Source organism: Lissotriton vulgaris, chromosome 7, assembly GCF_964263255.1.
Source record: "Lissotriton vulgaris chromosome 7, aLisVul1.2, whole genome shotgun sequence".
Taxonomy (NCBI): domain Eukaryota; kingdom Metazoa; phylum Chordata; class Amphibia; order Caudata; family Salamandridae; genus Lissotriton; species Lissotriton vulgaris.
The window spans coordinates 224,565,339-224,587,564 of NC_141695.1; the positions used below are offsets into that span (position 1 = coordinate 224,565,339).

Here is a 22,226-nt window from a genome sequence, read left to right on the forward strand (position 1 = left end):
GCTGTCCATGGCCATCACTATGAGGATGGATGTTTTGTGTGTGCAGAAGATAAAAACCGACACAGAGGTGCACTGAATTTATTGCGTGCAATAATTATCCCGAATTTTGCCCCTAAAATGGGGCACATATTGCAAGTTTGGAGCGTACACACCAAAATCTACATGTCCCATTATTCACCTGCCATTTTCCCATTGATAAATGCCTGCTGGTTTGGCATGCCAAAATGAATCCAGCTAATGGGTTTCTATCCCACCAGTATGTACTGGATGGAATAAAAAATGCAAAACTCATAATCCGATATGTGCAGTAACAGGAGTTACCACAGACACTGAAACTTACTGGGACACTCGTAATGAGGGCGTAAGTGTGCGATGACACATATGAAGGACTTTCCAAAAGCGTTCACTGTGTTTGCAAATTACAAATGAGTAGAAAACAGATAATTTGGCCGGGTCTAGGGCCCTGATGTTGGTAGTAGCTTCAAACCTGCGATAAACAAAAACTGAACTGCACCCTTGCCAGTCTTTGTCGAAGCTCTGGGTTTATTTAAAATCAAAATCAAACTGTTTGGAAGAGACCCACATTCAGGGGTGCAACTAGAGTGAAATTTCAGGGGCTGGGGGCTAATTTAATTTCAGGGGAGGGGGCTAATTTTTCAGTATTCGGCAGAGTGAAGAGGCAGACCCAGCTGCTGGTACTCGCCTTGCCGGCACACAGTGCTTTAAATGGAACAAAATAAGTGCAGGTACTCATTAAATTGAGTTGGGGGCGTGGCTAGTGGGCGGGGTTAGAGGCGGGGTGAGCGGGGTGAGACATGATGATAGAAACACATCTATTGAGTATTCATTTTGCCCATGCATTGCCCTTAACAGCTGTCTCAAACTTTCCATATGTGCAGGTTAACAGTCACATATGCAAATAAAGGGTGGTATGAAGTACTTCTGGGAGCAATGCAAGGAGCTTCTAAACCCTGAATGCAGCCGAGCCATCAACAGGACTATTAGCCCATCCAGGCTAAGAATCAACGTGCCCCAGGACGAGAGACACTGGCATAGCATCATTAATAACAAGCATTAGACGCATTTCTTTTCAAATACCTCCTGGATGTCCTGATTCTCCTTCCTCTTCCCTCGACAGAAAGTCACATGGCCGGAGACCTTTCAGTGGCAGGCAGTGAGCACTGCAGGGTCGAAAGCATGTGCAGAGTCCGGTAGGGCAGAGGTCTGGGGAAGAACAATACTGGCCTCTGATGGGCAGGTGCGCCTCCTCTCACCTCACCTGGGCGCCAGGCAAGCTGCGTAGGCCATCTCCACCACCTCATCCCTGTCAATGTCCCAGCAGGTGGACAGGGGTGGGATCGAATTACAGGAGCAAGTGGGTCAGGCCTCAGTGGGAGGCCAAGCATTTATTGGCACAGTCACTGTAGGCACTCTTCCCTTCCACCCATTCAGGCTGCACGCATCACTGTGCCCCTGGCAGCCGATGTCCAATCAATCCACTAACAAGGCGAACCAGCATGGAGTCCCGCAGGGGGCGGGTGAGGACAATGAGAGCTTCGGCAGCAGAGGCCCACTTACCACTGCGGCAGGCCTCCAGCAGGCGCCAAAACGGCAAACATGCGGCAAAATAAACGGGCCACAGCTGGCCCTCAGGCATCGGCCCAGTGCCCATCTGATAAATCTGAGTACCGGTACTCTCCTTGGCACTGGAAAAGTGCCAGTACTCAGCTTGGTAAAAACAAGAAGTGCCGGTACTCAGTACCTGTGAGTACCGGCCCATTTAAAGCACTGCCGGCACACTATTTTGACGACGTTCTTGGAGAGCTGGGCACCGGCACACACTCGTCATGTTGACGCTGTTCACGGAGAAATGCTTTTATTTCTCCTTTCTTTTAAGGCTTTGATTGTGTGCTTACTGGCAGGGAAGGTGATGCGTCAAGTCCTTACTGACAGGGGAGGTGGGGTGTAGGTTCCTTGCTGCTGGACAGAGGAGGTGATGCTGAACTTTGCTATTGTTTCTCTCTATTGCCTTAAGAATAAATCGGAAGTCAGCCATTTAAATGTTACCTGTACCTAAGGCTTGCTGGGAAATTGTTGTTGATATTGGCATGTAACACTTTCAGTAACACATGATGGGAATGGCTTTGTTACAAAACCAGGGTAGAATATAGGATCTTAGCATAGCAGTGTCCTTGAATATCAGCTCACTCCCTCATTTGGCACTAACTTGACAGGTAACTGGAGAAGAGCAAACCCCCCTAAGTCTCTCCACCCAGTCAATCCTTGCTTTGAACGAATGATGCTTCACAAGGTAGCCTTTTCCACATTGTGGCAATTGTTGATTCCCACCTCTTTCTGCATTCCCTGCTTTTTTAATCAACAAATCATAGGATGGCTACTTCCTTTTTCATCCGCTTTCGGGGTATTTTTTGTTTTTTGTTTGTTGTTCTCTTTATTTGTTCTACTTCCATTGAGTCCATCCCTTTCTTTTAGCTTGTAGAATACATTATCATATACGTTTATTGTTTTCTAATTGCTACAATTGCAAACGGTTTATACATTAGCATGTAGATGTATTTATTTTGTATTTGTCCTATAAAATGGCGTTAACCACCTGTATCAATTACAATAGTTGGATGATTTTTCATTTATCAATGTGATATGCTGTATGCTGTCATAAGTACAACCCAATTAGAATGACATATTCTACAACTGGTGATGCTATCAACATTATTGTGGTGACTGTTTCTTTCTTTCTATATTTCTTTTTGTTTCCTTAAAGTTCAATAAAGCATTTTGAAATTTAAAAAGAGGAATAACTAATGTCAACCACACTTTGAGATTTTTCTCTGGGCAATGACATTCTTGCCAGAAGCAGATCCCTCACAAGGACTTTCACAACAGCAAAGCTCGCAAAACCTCTGCCGCCTCCCATTCCCCAACACATTCAATGTGGTGGGTTAGTGAGGTTGGAACAATCAGCATTGTGTAGCCTGTTCTTTTTACCGCTTTTCTCTAAATGATGCTTGATTGCTCAATTCACCTCTCTACTGAAAGTGAAAGCTGCTTCATTTGATTTAGGAATGGAGCAACCCAGAAGTGGGGGACCTTGGAGGGCTTTGCAAGGAGGGGTGAGAGGCAGGACCTAGGTCTGGTTTGTGTGGAGGATTGATTTGTTCAGAATGCAAAAGTGTGGATGTGCACAACATGGGTATTCCTAACTGTGTGACTGGAATTTGTATTTTTCTCAGGTGGATAATCAGAGGGGACCCTTACCCATCAGTCTAAAGGATGGAGCCCTGAAGATATACCAGCAAGGCCAGTATGCTGTGCTGGAGACCTCCTTCGGCCTGCAGGTGCTCTTCGACTGGAAGACCTTCGTAATAGTCAAAGTGCCACCAGCCTTCCATGGGAATGTGTGTGGGATGTGTGGGAACAACAACCAGGACCCCAGTGATGACTTCATGATGCCAACAGGAGAGCAGGCTGCGAACGTGGCACAGCTGGGAAGTAGCTGGAAGACGAATGACGAAGACGCCCCTTGTAACAATGACTGCGACGGAGCATGCCCAGAAGTCGATGCTGAACTTGCCCTGAAATACGAGTCTCTGGAATTCTGTGGCCTCTTAGCTGACAGCACCACTGGGCCCTTCAGGCTCTGCTACTCTCAGATTAACCCCCAGCCCTTTCTCAAGGCCTGTGCCGGTGATTTGTCCTTGAGCAATGGGTATCAAATTAGCTTGTGCCAGACCTTCACAACCTACGCCGTAGCATGCCAGAACAGGGGCAATCCGATAGAGGACTGGAGAAGTTCTTCTGGCTGTGGTGAGTACTCTTATAATGTGTATTACTGTTTATGATTCAGGTGTTTGGTGCCTCTTCATCTGTTTGCCTTTGGTAAATATTTGTAAATCCAACAATTGCAAACTGGCATTTGGAGAATCAGTGGATGACAACTGTGAGTAGTTCACTGAAAAACATAGGAGCGGTGGTTGTAGTAGTAGTAATATATTTTTTTTTAAACTACAGTCTATTAAACAGTACAATATTATTTAATTTCATAAAATGTGCTATTCCATAAAACTTCAGTCTTAAACATAATCCAAGATAAAATCCTTCATCCCATACGAATAACATCCAAAATTACACACTGAACAACTCTTTAAAAACATTTATCCTTATTTTTGGATGTTATCTGTGCAGTGGGTAGGTTCTTATTTGTCTTTTCGGCATTGATAGGATTGACTGACATGTTTTTAAGGGTGCCAAAATGGTTTAAAGTTATGGTGCCTTGAAAACACCGTGTTATTGAATCAATCTCTCCTGACTTTAGAACGCTCTTTTTAAGTATGTTTCATCCAAGGCCTGAAGAAATATGATCACATCACCTCTATCCTTATAGAACTCCATTGGATCCCTGATGCTCATGCCATCCATCCTCAAAACCAGCAGCATCATTTACGAAGCCATCACAACCTTCACCCTTGCTTACTTGCAGACAAGCTCACAATCTCTGGTGGTCCTGGGTACCATCAGACTACAGACTAAGCATTGTAAAAAAGAAAAAAGCAAGATATCAGGTCTTTTAAATCTATGTACCCAGTATCTAGAGAAACCCTGTATCCACTAAAACAGCTCCAACACAGGAAAGAGCAATACATCACAACACATTAACCATCTCCAAAACAGCCCCCTCTCCTATCACATATTGACTTTATGCTTGCCTTTGACCCTATGCAGCACTCCTCTGTCTTTTGGCTAGGTTCCACATAAACACATAAATCCATTCAATTTCAAAAGAATCAGTGTTCCAGTCTTAATAATGTTATATGTTACGTGGTTTCAAATCGTATTCGAAGTTTCTTCACTCTTTTTAGGATCTTCTCCTACACGAGTCATTTTTGATTGCTGCACATTGCTGTCTGGAATATTAGTGATTCTGTGTGTACAATATGTGACTTAAGGGGTGCAGCTCGGAGTTTAAAGAATTTAGACCATATTGATGTTATTATTTTCACTGCCTTAACATTTACATTGAAAAAAACATTCAAGAATATTTGTATTCAAAGGAGTGGAAATTCTTCTGTGCTAATTTTGATTACAGCAGATCTGTTTATATCAAATGTCTGGGCCCCATACTTAACAGCTATCTTCAATATTGTCATCCAAAATGGCAGACTTCCATCCATCTAGCTTGGAGAAGATATTGATCCAATCTTCAAGAAGGGATTCAGGAATGATGCCTTACATTAATGCAATACAAGAAATCTTTTGGATGTATGATATTAAAATAATTAGATCTTTCGGCCACGGATAATGACATTGGGGTCTATTTATAAACTGCATTTTGTAGTATGATTAGAAGTACTATATTAGTACTACTAAAGTGACAAAAAAGGCTATTCACAAGCATACACATAAAAATCTTCACATTCACCTCTCCTATCTTTTCTAATGAGAGATCTTCACATATGACAGTTTACTACTAAGGGCCTGATTATGATGCGGTTAGGAAATCTTTCCGATCAAGTCAGATTGGAAATGGTTTCCAACTGACTCAGATCGGGAGAGTCAAACCGACCAAGTATGACGCATCCGGATGCTTCCAGATACAATTTGGTTGGACTCCCAATGACTTCTGTGGGAGCCAATGTTCCTCACTTCGGAAGGAGCAAATGCCTTTAGGAGGTCTCCCTAACCTCATCGTGATCAGGCCCTAGGGAATGCTTTTGTAACCGCATCGTAATTAGGCCTTAGAAGTAAATTTGGGAGGGACCAGGGGAAAAGCTGGCAAATGGGGCATACTCGTAACTAATTGGGAGGGTTTAGGGTGTATCATCAACTACGACTTTGGTGTAGTTCTACAAGGGTTGCTTTCCCACCCATGGGTGAAACAAGTGAACTTCACCAACAATTAAGTTGAAAGACAGATTTTGTAGCCCAACGGAACAACAACCAATACATTGTCGAAGTAGAGTTATTGCTTCTGAGTTACTAACAAGAAGCACCATGGTCACATTTCTATTTCTTTATTCACTCTATCAAACAGAACAACCACTTTTAAATAAAAACATCTATTACAACAGCACTAAGAATCAGATGAACATCTATAACAGGGGTAAATGTAATCTAAAACATAACACCCTAAAGCCTACTTCTATGCGCTACACTAAGCGAGCACGGAAGGTAGAATAACTTGCAGTCTACAGTTTCTTAAGGAGAAGCGACGCACTGCATACCTGGTAGACAGTGAGAGCTGTCGTTATCAGTGGACACATGAAGGCCGTGTTCCCACAACCATATGCTTGGGTAGCAGCCTTCTTCCTGGTCTCAGTTTTATCAGCACACTGCGAGATGTAGTATCTTTAAAGTGTGCTGGCATTAGGTGAGGCAATCTTGTGGAACAATATTGTGCGACAATCTGCATTAAGAACCTCTCCTCAAATATGGTCAATTAGCAGTCTGTACTATTTACTAAATCTTATCAGAGATTGGAATGACTGACATATGTTTAGGAATGTCTGACAGAGATTATGTGCATCAAGGTCTGTGTCCTAAACGTTTCCTTATGAACAAAGAGGTGAGAGAACTTCAATTCAGACGTCATTATTTTAGCTGTATGTCTGAACTTGTTCTTATTTGTCCTTGACATGGTGATACATGGACACTTGTCCCAGACTGAAGTCGCATCATGTGCAAGATCTGTGTCATTAGCTGAATGACCTGACACTTTTGCAGTTCTTAGAACGATAAGGTCAGATGACATCTGTGTCAAATGGCAGACATGACAATGATGCTGTATAAATTAAAAACAATGCGAGCTCCATTGTCTGAAATGATGCCTGCTATTATCTAAAATGGCACCTGGTCCAACTTGAAATGGAGTCAGGTCTTAGGGGCTTTACATCAAAGGAGAATTATGGAGGGGGTTAGAAAGAGTTAGGTAGTTGTTGCACCCACCCACAAAAGAGTATGCCTTTGCTATTCTCAAGCAGTACTTCTAAAGTTGCTACAGACAAAAAGGGACACAAAAACAGTAAAAGGTAACTCGAGCTCAGAGCTGGAGTAAGTCCAGCACCACACATGTCCAACCACTGGTACTACGACATCATCCCATAGAAAATAATAGGGACTTAAAATAAAACCCTGTAGGAAATAATACTCTATGAAATAAAAATATGTAAAATAGTTAAAATAATAATACATATTTTGTATAAAAATAATCTAAAAATAAGTCATATTTATTATAAAATATGTTGATTATATTTTGAGTTTATACCATTATTTTTTATTAATATATAATTAAATTTCTATTCATATTTTGGCTTATTTATTATTTATAATGATGGCACTGTGGTACTAAATGGTTGGAGAGACAGAGGATACCATGCAATGTGACATTACTCAGCCATACAGTACTGGGCTAAAATAATCTAAAACACACTCTAGGCTTTCGGAAAAAGACAAGTTTTAAGCCCTTCTCTAAAATGCAAAAGTTCAGCAGAGAGTCTCAGAGCAGCCAGAAGATCATTCCATAGTTAAGCTGCTTCTAGAATGCCTGGCCCACTAGCCTAGTCTTTCTAAACTTGGCCACCCTGGCCATCTTGGCTGAACAGGAACGTAAGTTTTGCTGGGGGCTACCATTCTAGTCGCTCCTGCATGGGGATGGTCCAGTGCCATCGGGGGACCTAAAAACTATGCACAGAAGCATCAACATTATTCCTTGAGTTAACGGTAGCCAATTCAAATTTTTCAGGGACCGGGAGACAAAGAATATTCTCGGCATATTCAGGGCCAATTTAGCTGCCACTGCGTGAACTCTCTGGATCCGCTTGATTGTTTGTTCAGGGCTTCTAGCGGTAGGGCATTGCAATAGTCAAGTCTGCTTAGAATCACACTTCGTACCACCAATGCTCTAGAAGAGATAGGAAGCAATGGGAGAATCTTCCAAAGTGCTCTGATTAAGGAAAAGCAGGTAAATAAAGATTACTTCCATGATGCTAAAAGGGCCGTTTTCTCAAGTCCTGCCCTGGTTTGTCCTATCCATTTCTAACAGCAACATCTTCTATTTATTTTCGTAAACTTTATATTCGGATGCTCTCCCAAACCGCTCTTTAAAAAGTTAAAGCAGTAAGTCATCCTGATAGGTTAAAACAGTAAGTCATCCTGTACTCTACCCACCCACCCCCAACCAGTATAGATCCATAGAATGCTGCACCACCCGCACTAAACGTTCTATGGCCATGAGGAAAAGAGGATGTGAAATCTGGCTTCTTGAACTTCTCCTTTTATTAAATCTATCCAAAAGCTAACTTTCCGTAGTATGTATAATCCGTGAAGACGCACTTCCCGTCTTATCACTTGATGACTTGGTGGCCTCCCTATTTTCTTTCTCCCAAATCATTCGTAATGATAAGGTGTGGGCCTTACATCCTTTTTTGTAAGTTATCCATTTAAGGCATAGCAGAACTTTTTTGGGCTTATTCATCAATAGACTATTCTGTTGACCTCTGAGGACTATAACATTTCTCAGGTCAGATGTACTTCCTTGTGCTGCTTCTTGGACATCTGTTTTAAACTGTGTCTGTGTTAGTTCTCTATTTTTTGTGATTGTAGCTGCTAGTTCTATGACTTCCAGCCTTAAGTTCACCATTCTGTTCCCTTCAGTTCAGGTTGCTCCAATTCACTCTGCATAAGGTCTCCCTGATGTCACTAGAGTCTTATTAATCTCTAAGTAGGCCCTGTTAGTCTGTGTAATTTCTGCCTTATGTGGGGTATCTTGTAAAATATATCTCTTTCATTTCCACCTGTTATTCTATGGAGCCCCAGCTGTCCTCTTGAAGGGTGACTTCATTAGGGTCGATTTGGGACTGGAAATATGCCTAGGCAGCAAAATAAAAGTGGCCCCCTTTGGTGGATTAAATCCATATTTGCAAACTGGGACAGCTTTGAAATTTTAAATAAACGCTGTATAAATGTTTTGCAAGGTGTAGAAGACTTCATGGATTTGAGCTTCCAGCAGGCAATGTTTGTTTTAATATCTGGGAAATCAACAGTAAACACAGTCCCAGCACATAATAAAACTGACCACAAACAGCCCATATACTAACCAGTCCGACCAACCCATCAGACATTGCCTGATCACCCTATAGGCCTGCCCAACCCTGCTTCCAATAAGTTAGGATCCGATAATTCAATTATACGTATATCAACAATTGTCACTGCTCCCAGTAGCGCTACCTCCAAACCAAATGATTGACATGATAAGGCATAGTGAAATGAACAAGCTGTATGAGTTCTCCAATTGGGTAAATATTTGGCAAAGTAAATTAAATCAATTATCTGGGCATTTTGATTAAACATGATCAGGGGACTCTCTACACCACATATTTAAAAAAAAACATAGAAACCAATTTCCTCTTGGAAATACAACAGCTACCAGGCAAGGGCTCTAAGGGGGAATTTCCCTAAAGGGCAATTCTTCAGAATCACACAGTGCCTTAAGCACAAACTCCTAGAGAAGCAGACTGTCTGCCCACCAAGAGTAACAAAGAGAGATTACTCAAGAATTGCATTGATGGAAGGTTGATTGTGTGCCGCTGTTTAACCGAGACACACTAAAGGTGGCATTAAACGGCAAGTGTTGGAGGCATTAAAACCTGATTCCAGAAGAGGTACCATCACCGGAATGCTTTTGATCAGGGAATGCAATGGATGTACTGCCTGCAATCTACAAATTAAGAGATTTAATGATGCGTAAGAATGACAATGTAGTACAACGCTTTATAATGTAACTTGACTGAATATAACACCATTACCTTTGTTAAAACATTATCTAGATATATATCACGTTTACTCCATAATTTACTCAATTTACAAAATGTCTCTCTGCCATTCAATTCATAAAAAAGGGCTTCCAATTTTTATGACATTTTAGTTAGATCTCAACCATGAGTGTGTTAGTCTCTTCCATTCTGAAGGAGCACTCAAGTTAGAAAGGCTTATCCCCTTTCCAAGATGGCTGCACGCCTTGGCAGGTGTGCGGTCAAGCCTCCCAATGTCATGAAACAGGGTGTCTCAAGTGGAATCATCTTCCTGCCACAGCAATTTCGCAGGCTTTCACAATATATCCATGTTGGTGCCGTGCATTGCTCACTCAGGATTAATTTACAATCAATGCTAACATCTGATGTGGCACGATGAATCGGGTATGATGAAACTACGTTTAGAAATTATTTCTAATCTTCTTTAAGTCATCCACTGTACATATGAGAAGACTGTGACTAGAAACACCCATTAAGTGAGAACATAACTGTTTGTGTACTGAGTGCAAACCATAGTAGATCAATAAATCCACTACTAGTAAACGGAGATGGTCAAGGTAGTGATGATTTTTACTTCAAATAGTGAAGAGAAATGTCCAATACAGACACTTTTATTTTGATTTATTTTTGTGAAGTTTGAAAAGGACAATCTGGAAACTGGTTCAGAAGTCTGAAAGATTGATTGTTTTGTAGATGGCTGGAGGTATGTGAGTCACTCCTGCTTCAGTAGGGATTTTGTCTATTGTTAATACATTCCCCCAGTAAATTAAGAACCCTCTTGCCTTCTTGGGGAACATGCCATTTAGATAGATGGCACTTGTCCTGACGGGACCCGCCAAATAAAGATAGGGTCATTTGATTGCACACCTTAGGTTGTAACTTGGTCTATTCATTTCGGAAATCTATGAAAAGCTTGAAGGATTCCCATCTGGTATCAAGTGATGAGACTACCTTAATTGTTTCAGTGCTTTTATGTTCAGCTGTAAATAGATGAGCCACGGTGAGCACTGCGCCATCTGCATTATGACTAATTATGTTTTGTGACTTGAGAATAGAAAACTAGCTCTATAAAAGGGAGACCTGTATTTGTATTAATTTATTTTCATTTTTGTTGGATTGAAAAATAGATTAGTTTATAGCGGTGCAATATTTATGTTGAAAGCTATACTTTAATATTTCCCTTGGGACCTTTGATGCATTGATCCTGAGCCAATGTGGCCAGACCAGGAGACCGCTTTTTACTCCTTGTTCTTTCTATGCTATGACTTGTTCCCGTATAGGTTCTACATCGGTCTGATGTTGATCTAGACCTTGTGTTCAGTTATTTCATATCAGTGTCTCATCTTACTCTTGACCGATTCTCTACATGGCTTATTCTATGTTTGAATGGAACACAGTAATTTCAGTGCTTCAAGCGCAACTGGTTGACTTCTTTGTTTTTAATGAGGGCCTTTACCGCCTAGGTCTCACTTCCCTGTCATTCCTTCCTTCACTCCACTTTCCGTCTTTCTGCTTCTAAATGATTTCCTGGAACCTTTCGTTTTCCATAGATCTACAGGAGAGCTACTGATGGGAGGATGATGTTTACTGACCCGCCCTGTGCTCCGGCCGGTCAGGCATTTGTGACCTTGTGCTCAGGCACCATCGTTCCCACAACCAATGACTTCTATCCTGGCGCCCTCACTGCACTTGAAGTCGCTGGTATTTTCTCTGACCTGTTGCACTACTTCCCTAAAGGCCTGCTCTAGTTCTCTAATTGGAACTGCTCTAGTTGTAGTGCCCTTATAGGTCTTTCCTTTGGTGTTCTTCCATTTCCATTTTCTATAGTTCCAGTGTCAGGGTTGAGCAAGCAAGAGGTCCTCTGGGAATTCATTTATTTATTTATTTTTAGAGTTTTATAGAGCGCGGACAAGACCCTTGCGAGTATCAGATCGCTTTAGAGTACACAGAGATAATTATAACATACAAACAAGATAGGTCAGTGAAGTATATATAACACCATAGGGCAAACATAGAGCAAGGCAGTAAGAAGCAGAACAGGAGCGACCTGATGAGTGAAGGTAATACAGTAAAGATAAGTAAGTCAAATAAAAACAACATCATTGAGCCAACAAAAGGCAGAGCAATAAGGTGCAAAACAGGAGAGAACTGAAGAGTCCTGGTAACGACAAATAGATTGATTAGGTTGACTAGTTTGATACAATGTACAGACGTTCTCACAGAAACATAGGTCTGTGTTTAAGTGAATTTTGCCATAATACTGCCTTTGACTGCCAATTTGAAAGATGCAGTGGAGGGGTTCAGTCTTGTTTCCAGAGGAAGGGCAGTCCATATCCTGGGCGCTATTCCTGAGAAGGATCGTTTGTATGTTTTTTTCTTGTTGAATCTTTGTAGCTTCAGTAGGAGGTTTTCCGCACTTCATGTGGATCTTATCCCACTGGATATTGTGAGATTCTGTGTGAGATAGCTGGAGGCATTGTGATGTATGGCCTTATGCGTCATGCATGCTATTTTCAGGTGAATTCTGGCTTCAAATGGCAGCCAGGTTAGAGATTTAAGGTCAGGGGAGATGTGGGCCCTTCTTTTTGAGCCAGTGATGAGTCTCGCAGCCACATTAGTAGAGGCTCTTAGGGGAGCTGTAGTAGCTTCGGGGAGACCGCATAGCGAGACACTTCCATAGTCGAGCTGAGGTAGAACTAGAGCTTGAACCGCCATCTTGAAGTCATTGGCAGGTAGGAAGGGTTTAAGCTTCCTCAGTGTATTAATCTGAAAGTTTGCTCCCTTCATTGCGTTACTAATGTGCTTCTGCATATTGAGGTTGCAATCAAGTGTTATACCCAAATGATTTCACTGAATCCACAATTGTTGGTTGAACGTTGAGTGCTGTAAGGTGTTTGATCCAATTGTGCATTATGGGGACTTTGGAAGGGTGGGGAATTAGGAGGAATTCAGTTTTTGCAGCATTCAATTTGAGGTGAATCTCTGCCAGCCATGTTTGGGTGGTCTTAAGAGTAGTGATAAGCAGATTCATGTCTTCAAGAGTGTCGATTTTAAGGTAGAGTTGGGTATCGTCAGCGTACATGTGAAATAGCACGTTGGACGCTTGTAGCAGATCGGTGAGTGGTTCCATGAATACGTTAAAAAGTGTTGGGGATCGCAAGGACCCTTGTGGTACTCCTAGCGTAACTGGAACAGGTTTGGAAAGGGTGTTGTTGACCTTGAATTTTTGGGTCCAGTTTTGCAAAAAAGAGGTAAACCAGTTAAGCACTGATCCAGATAGACCCATTCTGTGGTTCAACAGATCTATCAAATTCTTGTGTTTCACCGTATTGAAGGCTGATGAGAGGTCTAGTAGGATAAGAAGGCATGTTGCATTTTGATCATATATTTGTAGAGCATCATCAATGATGTGTGTCATAGCTGATTCCGTCCTGTGATCTGCTTGGAAGCCGGATTGGTTTTTGTTGTGAAGGTTGAAGCGATCAATATGTTTTGTCACTTGGTGGTTAACACATTTTTCCAGAAGTTTGGCCAGGTTGGAAATATTGGAGATAGGGCGGTAGTTGTTTATGTCCGTGGGGTCAGCTGTCGGTTTCTTCAGGATGGGAGAGACCTGCCCCACATTAAGGAAATCAGGGATGCAACCTTGTAGGAGTGTACTGTTGATGATTTTGGTCCAGAGAGGAGGAAGAAGCAATGGGGTAAGTTCTTTAACTGCACTTGCGGGGAGAGGGTCGGTGAGGTGATTGGCAGGCTCCAGGGCACTGGGAAAGTTGCCTATGTCGTCTTCAGAATAGGTGTAAAAGGATGACCATACCACGTCATTTGTTAAAACAAACTTTGACAAGATTTTTTGTGCTGCACTTGTGGGTAGAGGGGAAGTTTTGGTGTGCGGACAAGAGTGAGAAATTAGATCATTGAGGAGATCTTTCTTGATGTTCTAAGTCTTTAGATTAAAGAAGGTGGAGAATTCTTCACATGTGGGTTGTGGATGAGTTAGGTCTTGTGGACGTTGAGGTGCATACTATTGGGTTTTGATTAATTTAAAATGTTTTTTTGGTCGATTATTGCTTGGTCAAGTTGGTGAAGAAGTCTGCTTTAGTGCGCTTGATCTTTCAGTAGTAAGCATTTCTCTTTCTTTTTGGAGTCATGAGGAGCATGGCGGATGGGACCGATCTCCAGTTGCGATCAGCAGTTCTGGGAGAACGTCTATCCTCGTTAAGTGGACCATTGAACCAGGGTTTAGATTTTTTCGGTGAAACTCTCTTTAGTTGAAGGGGAGCAAATTTGTAATTATCGAGGTCATAGAGCTGAGGTAATGGTTGGTGAGATCGTGGACGTTGGAGGAACCAGCAGGAGGCAAAAGTAGATTGTGGCTGGAAGCAGGTAACTTATTTGGGTTGTGTTTTTTCCCATCTCTTTTCCATACTTTGGGTTTTGTGGATTGAGCCGAGTTGAGTTTAACTGTTACATTGATAAAGAAGGTGATGATGTGATGGTCTGACCAATCACAAGGGAGAATCGACTAAAGGTGCGTGGAATCGCTCATGGAGATTATTAAGTCCAGAGTTGCACCTTTAATGTGTGTAGGGCTGTTGCAAATGTCGTTGAGGTCTAGGGCATTGAGGAAGTTTTTGAGACTGTTGACCACAGTATCGTTTTGGTCGTTCCAGGGGAGGTTGAAGTCACCAAGTAAAATGTGGGTGTTTTGTTGTCCGGTGTATGTTTTGACCATGTCCATGAGGTGTTCTGTGAAGATGAGGTTGATACCAGGTGGATGATAGATGGTGTGTAGCGTACAGACAGGTTTGCCATTACTTTTGATGTTGAGGCATATGTGTTCGCATGAGGGGAGTGCAGGGGATATGGCTCTGTTTGCGGTGATGTTGCTCCGGTGTATGCATGCAATTCCTACTCCTATCTTGCCACTCCTGTCCAGTTTGATGATGTCATAGTTAGGGGGTACTAGGATGTCGATGAGAGGCTAGGAGGATTCTGTAAGCCATGTTTCAGTAAGAAATGTCAGGTCCAGGTCAGTAGAGATAATGAGGTCCGCTTTGTCAGTTGCGTGCTTAGAGGCGGATCTGCAGTTCAGGAGTGTGCATTTAAGCCGGGGAGTGGCGAGGGAGGTGTGGTGTAGTCCTGCATGATTGGGACTTTACTAAGATTGTTGTCGATGATTCCTCTATTGTTATGGGTGGAGGGCCTATGAGGGTTGGAGGGGATAGAAGGGATGGGCATGTGTGTGAAAGAAACAGGAATCACGATGGAGGGTTTGTAGGAGAGTAGAAGAGAGCAAAGAGCGTTGTCCGAAAAAGGGTTGGGGGAACGCAATGGGAGGGAGGATAGATTACGGGAGGTTATTGATTTCCAGCTTGGAACATTATTCTTGGGGTGTTAGGTAGATAGGTTGGGGGCTTGCTAGTTATAAAGTTTATGTAGGATCTGGAGAGCTCTGGTTGTCTCGATAGCATCACTTTAAAAGCATGGAGATCCTCTTTTATTGAGTGAAGTGTGGACATGATCTCATCTAATCTAGTGTCAGATGTTGTAATGATTGGAGCGGGAGGCAGTGACATGGGTGTGTGTGTCTGCAGTGTGGACTGGTTGGGTGTATGAACTGGTACAGGAGTGAGTGGGTTAGGAAGCGCAGTTGTGTGTGTTTGTGGGCGGGATGTTAATGTGGGTGGCTGAGTAGTGGGTTGGTGGTGGGCAGGTGTGTGAAGTGTGGTTTATGTCAGTGAGAGTTCAGAGGGTGGACTGTTGCCTGAAAGGTCATGGGTGACCCGTAAAGTGCAGGCGACTGAGCTGTGGGTGACTGGCTAGCATGGGTGGAGTCCTTGATAGGAGTGTTATTGCAGGCATGGGAAGAGGTAGGGGGAGAGATGATACGTGGGGGGGTAGAGGGGTGGGGAGCAATGGTGGTTCCCGGATTGGGTTCCATTGGTATTGAAGGTGCGGATGTAGACTAGGTCTTGCTAGATGAGGATTGAGTGGACTGGGAGGAGTCCGAATGTGGTGTGCTATGGAGAGGAGGGGATGAGGTGGGGGGAGAGATGATTAAGGAAGGGGTTCTGTGAGCAGGGTAGGAGCTATGGTCGTTCCTGGAGTGAGTTCGGTTGCTGTTGGGGGTGAGTATTTAATTTCGGTCATGCTGGGTGGGGGTAGGTTGAGCTGGGAGGAGTCAGTTTTGGGTGTGGTATAGTGAGGAGGAGATGGGGTAGGGGAGAGATGTTGAGGGAAGTGGTTGTGTAGGAGGGATGAGGAGCTCTGGTCGTGCCCTGAGTGGTTTCAGTAGCTATGGGGGGTGCAGATGTAGTCTCGGCCATGTTAGGTGGAAGAAGCGTGCGATGTTTCGATGAGGTGCCGCTAGGTGTATCGGTGAGAGTGGTAGTCAGGGTAGTCGGGTAAAAGAAGCGATTGGAGTCAGAGAGGTAGCACCTCAGGTAATGGTAGTGAGGGTGGAATGAGAGGCAGCTTGGGGATTATCCACTTGTTCTTTAATAATGGGGAAGATGTTATCCAGGAGATCTAAACTGCGGTCCGTGGATTGGTTGAGGATAGTACAGTTGATGTATATAGTGATGGTTGCTGAGTTGGGAAGGGGCAATAGAAATAGCAAGACTATGTTTTCTCGAGGAAGAAACAGTAAATGTGGCTAAGAGTACTTTCTTCCATTTTGCTCTCCGTTTTGTGTGTAAGATGATATCAATGGTTGTATGCCCGTTGCGTGGAGAGAAGTAGGGATCCGCGAAGAGGGTTTCATGGTGTGATTTGAGAAAATTGTGTTTGAACCGTTTGGCCGATATTTTCTTTTTGTGAGGCCAGGGGGATAGGTGATGTTGTATGTGTGAGTGCCTGTGAGTTCCATGATATGTGTGGGCAGATAGGTGTGGAGAGGAGGGTCCCAGAGAGAGTAAGAATAGCTAGGGCCCAGGAGGATTGTGAGGAGTCCAGAGAGAGGGATGTGGGGAAGAGGGAGGTTAGGTTGGTTGAAATCAGTTACTGCTAATGTTATTAATTTCTAGAGGGCTAGGGGGCCACGGGGGTAGGATCGATGATGCCATGAAAAATGCCGTTGGGCGAGTGGAGGGTTCGGAGTGTTGTAGGCAAAGGGTGAGGAAAAGAAGGTACCGGGCAAATAAAAAGTGAGGAGGGAGATACGTAGGGTAGGTGGCCAATTTTTGGTGTAAGTTTAGGAAATCTAAATAGATAGGAAGGGGGCGGTAGTCAACTAAGGGCTAAGGTAACCATGGGCTAGAGCACTGTGGGGGAGTCAGGCTAAAACGACATAACAGAGACCTATCCTTGAGATTCACTGGGCATTTATGATAACATGTTAGTTACCCCTGACATATTACACATTCTGGGTAACCTTGGAATATTACAGGCCCACTTGTGACACCCAGTCGGCACAGGTGGGGTCAGTATGTCTTTCATTGCCCAATAGTGGCTTATACTTCACAAATTGTTGGGGTTTTAAGGCAACATTCTATTGTGGCTATCTCTAACACTTCGAGTCCATTATTGAAATACAGTGAACTTTCTGCCCACCATTTTGGATTCCTGGTATAAATGTTTCTGGCCTTAAAACTGTTGTAATATCCTTGACATTCTGGGTGTACTTCAAATAACTGTGGACATCCATTCTATACTGGGGGCATTGGCATCTTTCCATGACTTATTGTGGTAATTCCTGACGTGGTTATGACTATCCACTTCACAATGGAAGTGGAGGTTTCAATCATAAGATTGATATCCTTGGGATCTGGTGAAGATGATAAACAGGCATGAAAGGTAGAATCTGACCGATTGGCAAAATGTATTGTTTCTTTAAATTAACAAGCTGATGTTTAGAGAGCAAAATATAATTATTAGAAGTTAAAATCTATCTTTATTGATTAAAATCAAAATACTTTTTTTCCTTTAAAATAAATAACAAGCGTCTTTTTTTGAGAATGTAATTTATTTACCCAAAATAAAAACCTATTCCATGTTGAAATGCTAGTTGTTTTAGAAACTGCAAGCATGTGAGTCACATAAAATAAGTTAAATTAAGAAATATATGTGGGCATTTAAGGGTTAATTTGGACCTTATTCTGAAGACATTTTACTAATTCTGTTTGCTATGTTGCAGAGGGCACCCCATGCAGTGGCTGAAATGTGTATACACTGCACTATTATGATGTAACCAGATAGGCTCTCTGAGCCTATATGCACTGTATAACTGAGCACTATTATTGCTTTTAAGACAGAAGTGTATGTCTGTCTTGGCTCTATGATTGTGAAATATGTACAACCTTTGATTTTTCAACACTGCGGCTTCCAGGTAGACTCTCACTTTTAGCAGATGGCTCAGAAGCTACTTGGTAGTGGCTGGAGGCTATATATGTTTTGGAAAGAGATAAACAAATTGCATTTACCAAACAAATTATGTTAAATGCCTATTACTCAATTTAATTTTGAGAGAGTCTAATTTTAAATCTTCGTTCAAATTTCTAAGTTTATTTAGGGAAGATGAGTCCCTATACCCCAGATAGTACGTTTTTCCAATCACATAAAAATGTATTGCAATGTAGCACTACTGTGCCTTTAAAACCTTTGGATTTCTCCATTTATATTAAAACATTGTTGTTAATTGTCCCATCTTGCCCTGTTCATTTAAACTTTTCCGGGGTGGGGCCTCGAACTAAGGGCATATTACCAACAAAGTGGCGAAGAGAGGTGTTAGCCGCCTTGGCTCAACGCCTCTCTTCACCACTTCGTAAATACTAGGCTGCACCATATTACCAAGGATATGGTGCAGCCTAGAGTTTCCCCCTGCGATGGCGATACGTTTTACAACTTAATGCCAGCGCAGGCAGGGAAGGTTTGTTTATTTACAGGAAGGTGTTCCTTCCTGCACATAAACAAAGCTTAATGCCATTTTGTAACTTACATGTGTACTGCTTCATGCAGCACACATGTAAGTTACAAATTGGCATTTTTAAAAAGAGGTATGTTTCCTGTACATAAACAAACCTTGGCATTTTGCTTTTTTCATGTGTGCTGCTCAAGGCAGCACACGTGGAAAGAGCAAAAACGAGGAGAAATGAAGGATTTCTCCTCATTTCGCAACCTTAAGAAGAGTTCTTTCCTGTTCTTAAATTCGGCACAGCCACCTTTTATCGCCTCTCTTGATAATAGGTGGCAGCGTCGAAGTGAATGGGTGTTGTAGTGGAATGCCCACCGCAGCACCCACTGCACGCCCCCTTTCACGAGGAGTTTATCATGAAAGGGGCCCTATTACCAAGGCAGCTTTAAGTCAATTAACGTGGCTTTAAGCCACGTTAATTGACTTAACGTTGCCTTGATAATAGGGCGATGCAAATATCGCTGTGTTATCGACAGTAAAATGCCGGTGACGCGGCGATAAGGGGCTTGATAATATGCCCCTAAGTTCAGCTCAGTCAATTCACTCCATTGCTGAGTCTTAACACAGCTTTCTAAGCAACATCACTCTAAAAATTTCCCACATCATTCTAATAAAATCCTCTAAAATTCCCTACTGACCCCGCTCGGATTGTGAAGTTTTGATCAGGTCAATACCAGCATGCTATGGTTGCTCACACCCAGCCCAAAATGAGATTGGGCAACCTACTGACCATGCTCCGTGTACCAAGCGCATCAGGCCTGGCCTTTTTCATCAGGCGCACAACTTTGATCATGAGTGCCCAGCTACCTTTGAGCACTGGGCCGGGTAAGATGAAACTCTCAATCATCCTATCCCTAGAAAGGATATGACCTGACGTACCACCATGCTCAGGTGCACTTTGACGTATGACCTCTTGAGCAGTGCATTTGTTGGGAGCTCTCTTAAGCTGGCACATTCTGGTGTTTTTCTGGTCTTGTATAGAGTTGGTCTTGCTGTCTAGTCTTAAGTTAGTCATGCCCGTTAGGTACAGGACCCTGGCATGTTCACAGAAGATACCCCATCTTAAATGTACAAACTCTATACACTTGAGTCAATCCAAGTTGCATGAATTTTGCTGGATGTACGTTTTCTCACATGCTTTGCATGAACTCTTTACATTTATCATTGCAGAACCAGAATGTCCACCCAACAGCATATTTAAGACGTGTGGCTCAGCTTGTCCTGAGACTTGTGTTCCAGACTCTTTGGAGGAGTGCTCCAGGCCGTGTGTGGAGACTTGCGAGTGCGACGAAGACTTTGTTCTCAGTGAAGGCGCCTGCATCCCTCAGAGCGAATGTGGATGTATCTATGAGGGCCGCTCTTATGACCCCAATGAGAAGTTCTGGAAGGATGATTGTGAGAAAGAGTGCTTCTGCAATTCAGAAACCAGACGTGTAGAATGCAAGAACAGCAAATGTAGGCAGGAGGAACAATGTGGATCAAGGAATGGGATTCTCGACTGTTATCCAGTGGGAAACCGTACGTGCTCAGCTGTCGGCGACCCGCACTACATCACCTTTGATGGGCTCAGATATAACTTCATGGGCACCTGTGTGTACCTTTTTTCTGGACTTTGCCAACTGTACACAGGACTGGAGGATTTTGAAGTGTATGTGCAGAATGATAAGAGGAGTAGTAAATCAGTCTCCTATACTAAAATGGTAGAGCTCAAAGTTTATGAGAATGAAATTCAGGTCAACAAAGAGTTCCCAAGACGAGTGACGGTAAGATGCCTTTTATAAGTATAATGCATTTTAGTTATTATTGTTATTTTTAATGTAAATGTATTGGTCCATGCCTCTGGATTCACCCGTTATGGAAATAGTACTTCTATAATTCTAAATGGATAGAACAGCTGCAGACCTGGCAGCTATAAAGTAATATATATATATATATATATATATATATATATATATATATATATATATATATATATATATATATATATATATTTTTTTTTTTTTAGAGGGGGGAAGTATATATATATATATATATATATATATATTCACAGAAAAAACCATAGGTTATAGTGGATATATAGTTAGGAATTTGCATTTACAAAACCTTGAAAATTCAATGAAAAAACCATTGGTTTTAGGCCATATATAGTTAGGGATTTGCATTTACAAAACCTTATTTTACTCGCATAAAACCATTGAAATTCCATATATAGTTATAAGCGCTAACTATATATCGCGCACCCGCAATCCACTGCTGATGATGTCACATATTACATCATTCATGACATGGTTAGTGACATCACTGATGACATCACTGATGACATCTCAAATGACATCACTGATGACATCACTGATGACAACATCCAGTGACTGTATGTTTCTGTAAAGTTAAAATATCTCTTACATATTGAAGAATGAGTGGATATATAAGTGTCTGGATGAAGGATTTAGTAGGTGCATGACTGACTGTATGAGTGAGTGATTAAATGTGTCTCACTGAGTGCATGGGTTAGTGACTAAACTGTCTTAATTTGTGCATCATTATGTCTGTTGTTCTGTAAACTGTTGCATGTGTTGATAAGTAGCTATATGAGTAACTATATGGGTTATTGATTGGTTGCCCAAGTATTTGTATGGGATACTGAGTGTGTGTGTGGGTGGCTGGGAGGTGTATGACTCTGTGCATAGATGTGTGAGCAGTTGATTCACTAGATGTATGGTTTCAAAAGTGCATGTGGAAACAGCTGTATGGGCGGTTGACTGTGTGCATGAGTGCATTGGTGAGTGAATGGATATCTCAGTGCTACATGTCAAAGTAAGTACATATGTAAAACACAGTACATGTGAGAGTTGACATATATAAATAACTGTGCATAAGAGCCAGTGAATGTGTGAGTGGCTGTATGGATCATTGTGAACTTGTATCAGGGATTGTATAATAGAGTAAATATGTGTTAGTATATGTTTGAATAAGTAAAGTTTGTATAACTGTATAGTTGAGGAAATGGAGGTGTGATTGATTCTTTGCATGACTGACTAGGTGTGTGAGTAACTCCATGGATGAGTGACAGTCTGTGAGTGTCTGTTTACACTGATTGTATCTAAGGTTATATTAGAGTCTGAAGAGGTTCATCGTATTATCACATGAATGATATCATCAGTGATGTTATCAGTCATGTCAAATGAGATGTTTTCAGTGATGTCATCAGTGATGTCATTTGAGATGTCATCAGTGATGTCATCAGTGATGTCACTAACCATGTCATGAATGATGTAATATGTGACATCATCAGCAGTGGATTGCGGGTGCGCGATATATAGTTAGCGCTTATAACTATATATGGAATTTCAATGGTTTTATGCGAGTAAAATAAGGTTTTGTAAATGCAAATCCCTAACTATATATGGCCTAAAACCAATGGTTTTTTCATTGAATTTTCAAGGTTTTGTAAATGCAAATTCCTAACTATATATCCACTATAACCTATG

The 22,226-nt window shown here is 42.1% G+C and overlaps 1 protein-coding gene across 1 annotated transcript in view; it reads left to right on the forward strand.

Annotated features, from left to right (window-relative positions):
* LOC147701261 (IgGFc-binding protein-like) overlaps nucleotides 1-22,226 on the forward strand; it is a 217,263-nt gene that overhangs the window by 83,359 nt on the left and 111,678 nt on the right. The window contains exons 10-11 of the mRNA XM_086929327.1: nucleotides 3,252-3,825; nucleotides 19,909-20,501. Coding sequence (XP_086785453.1) covers nucleotides 3,252-3,825; nucleotides 19,909-20,501 — 1,167 coding nt within the window. The remainder of the gene's footprint in view (nucleotides 1-3,251; nucleotides 3,826-19,908; nucleotides 20,502-22,226) is intronic.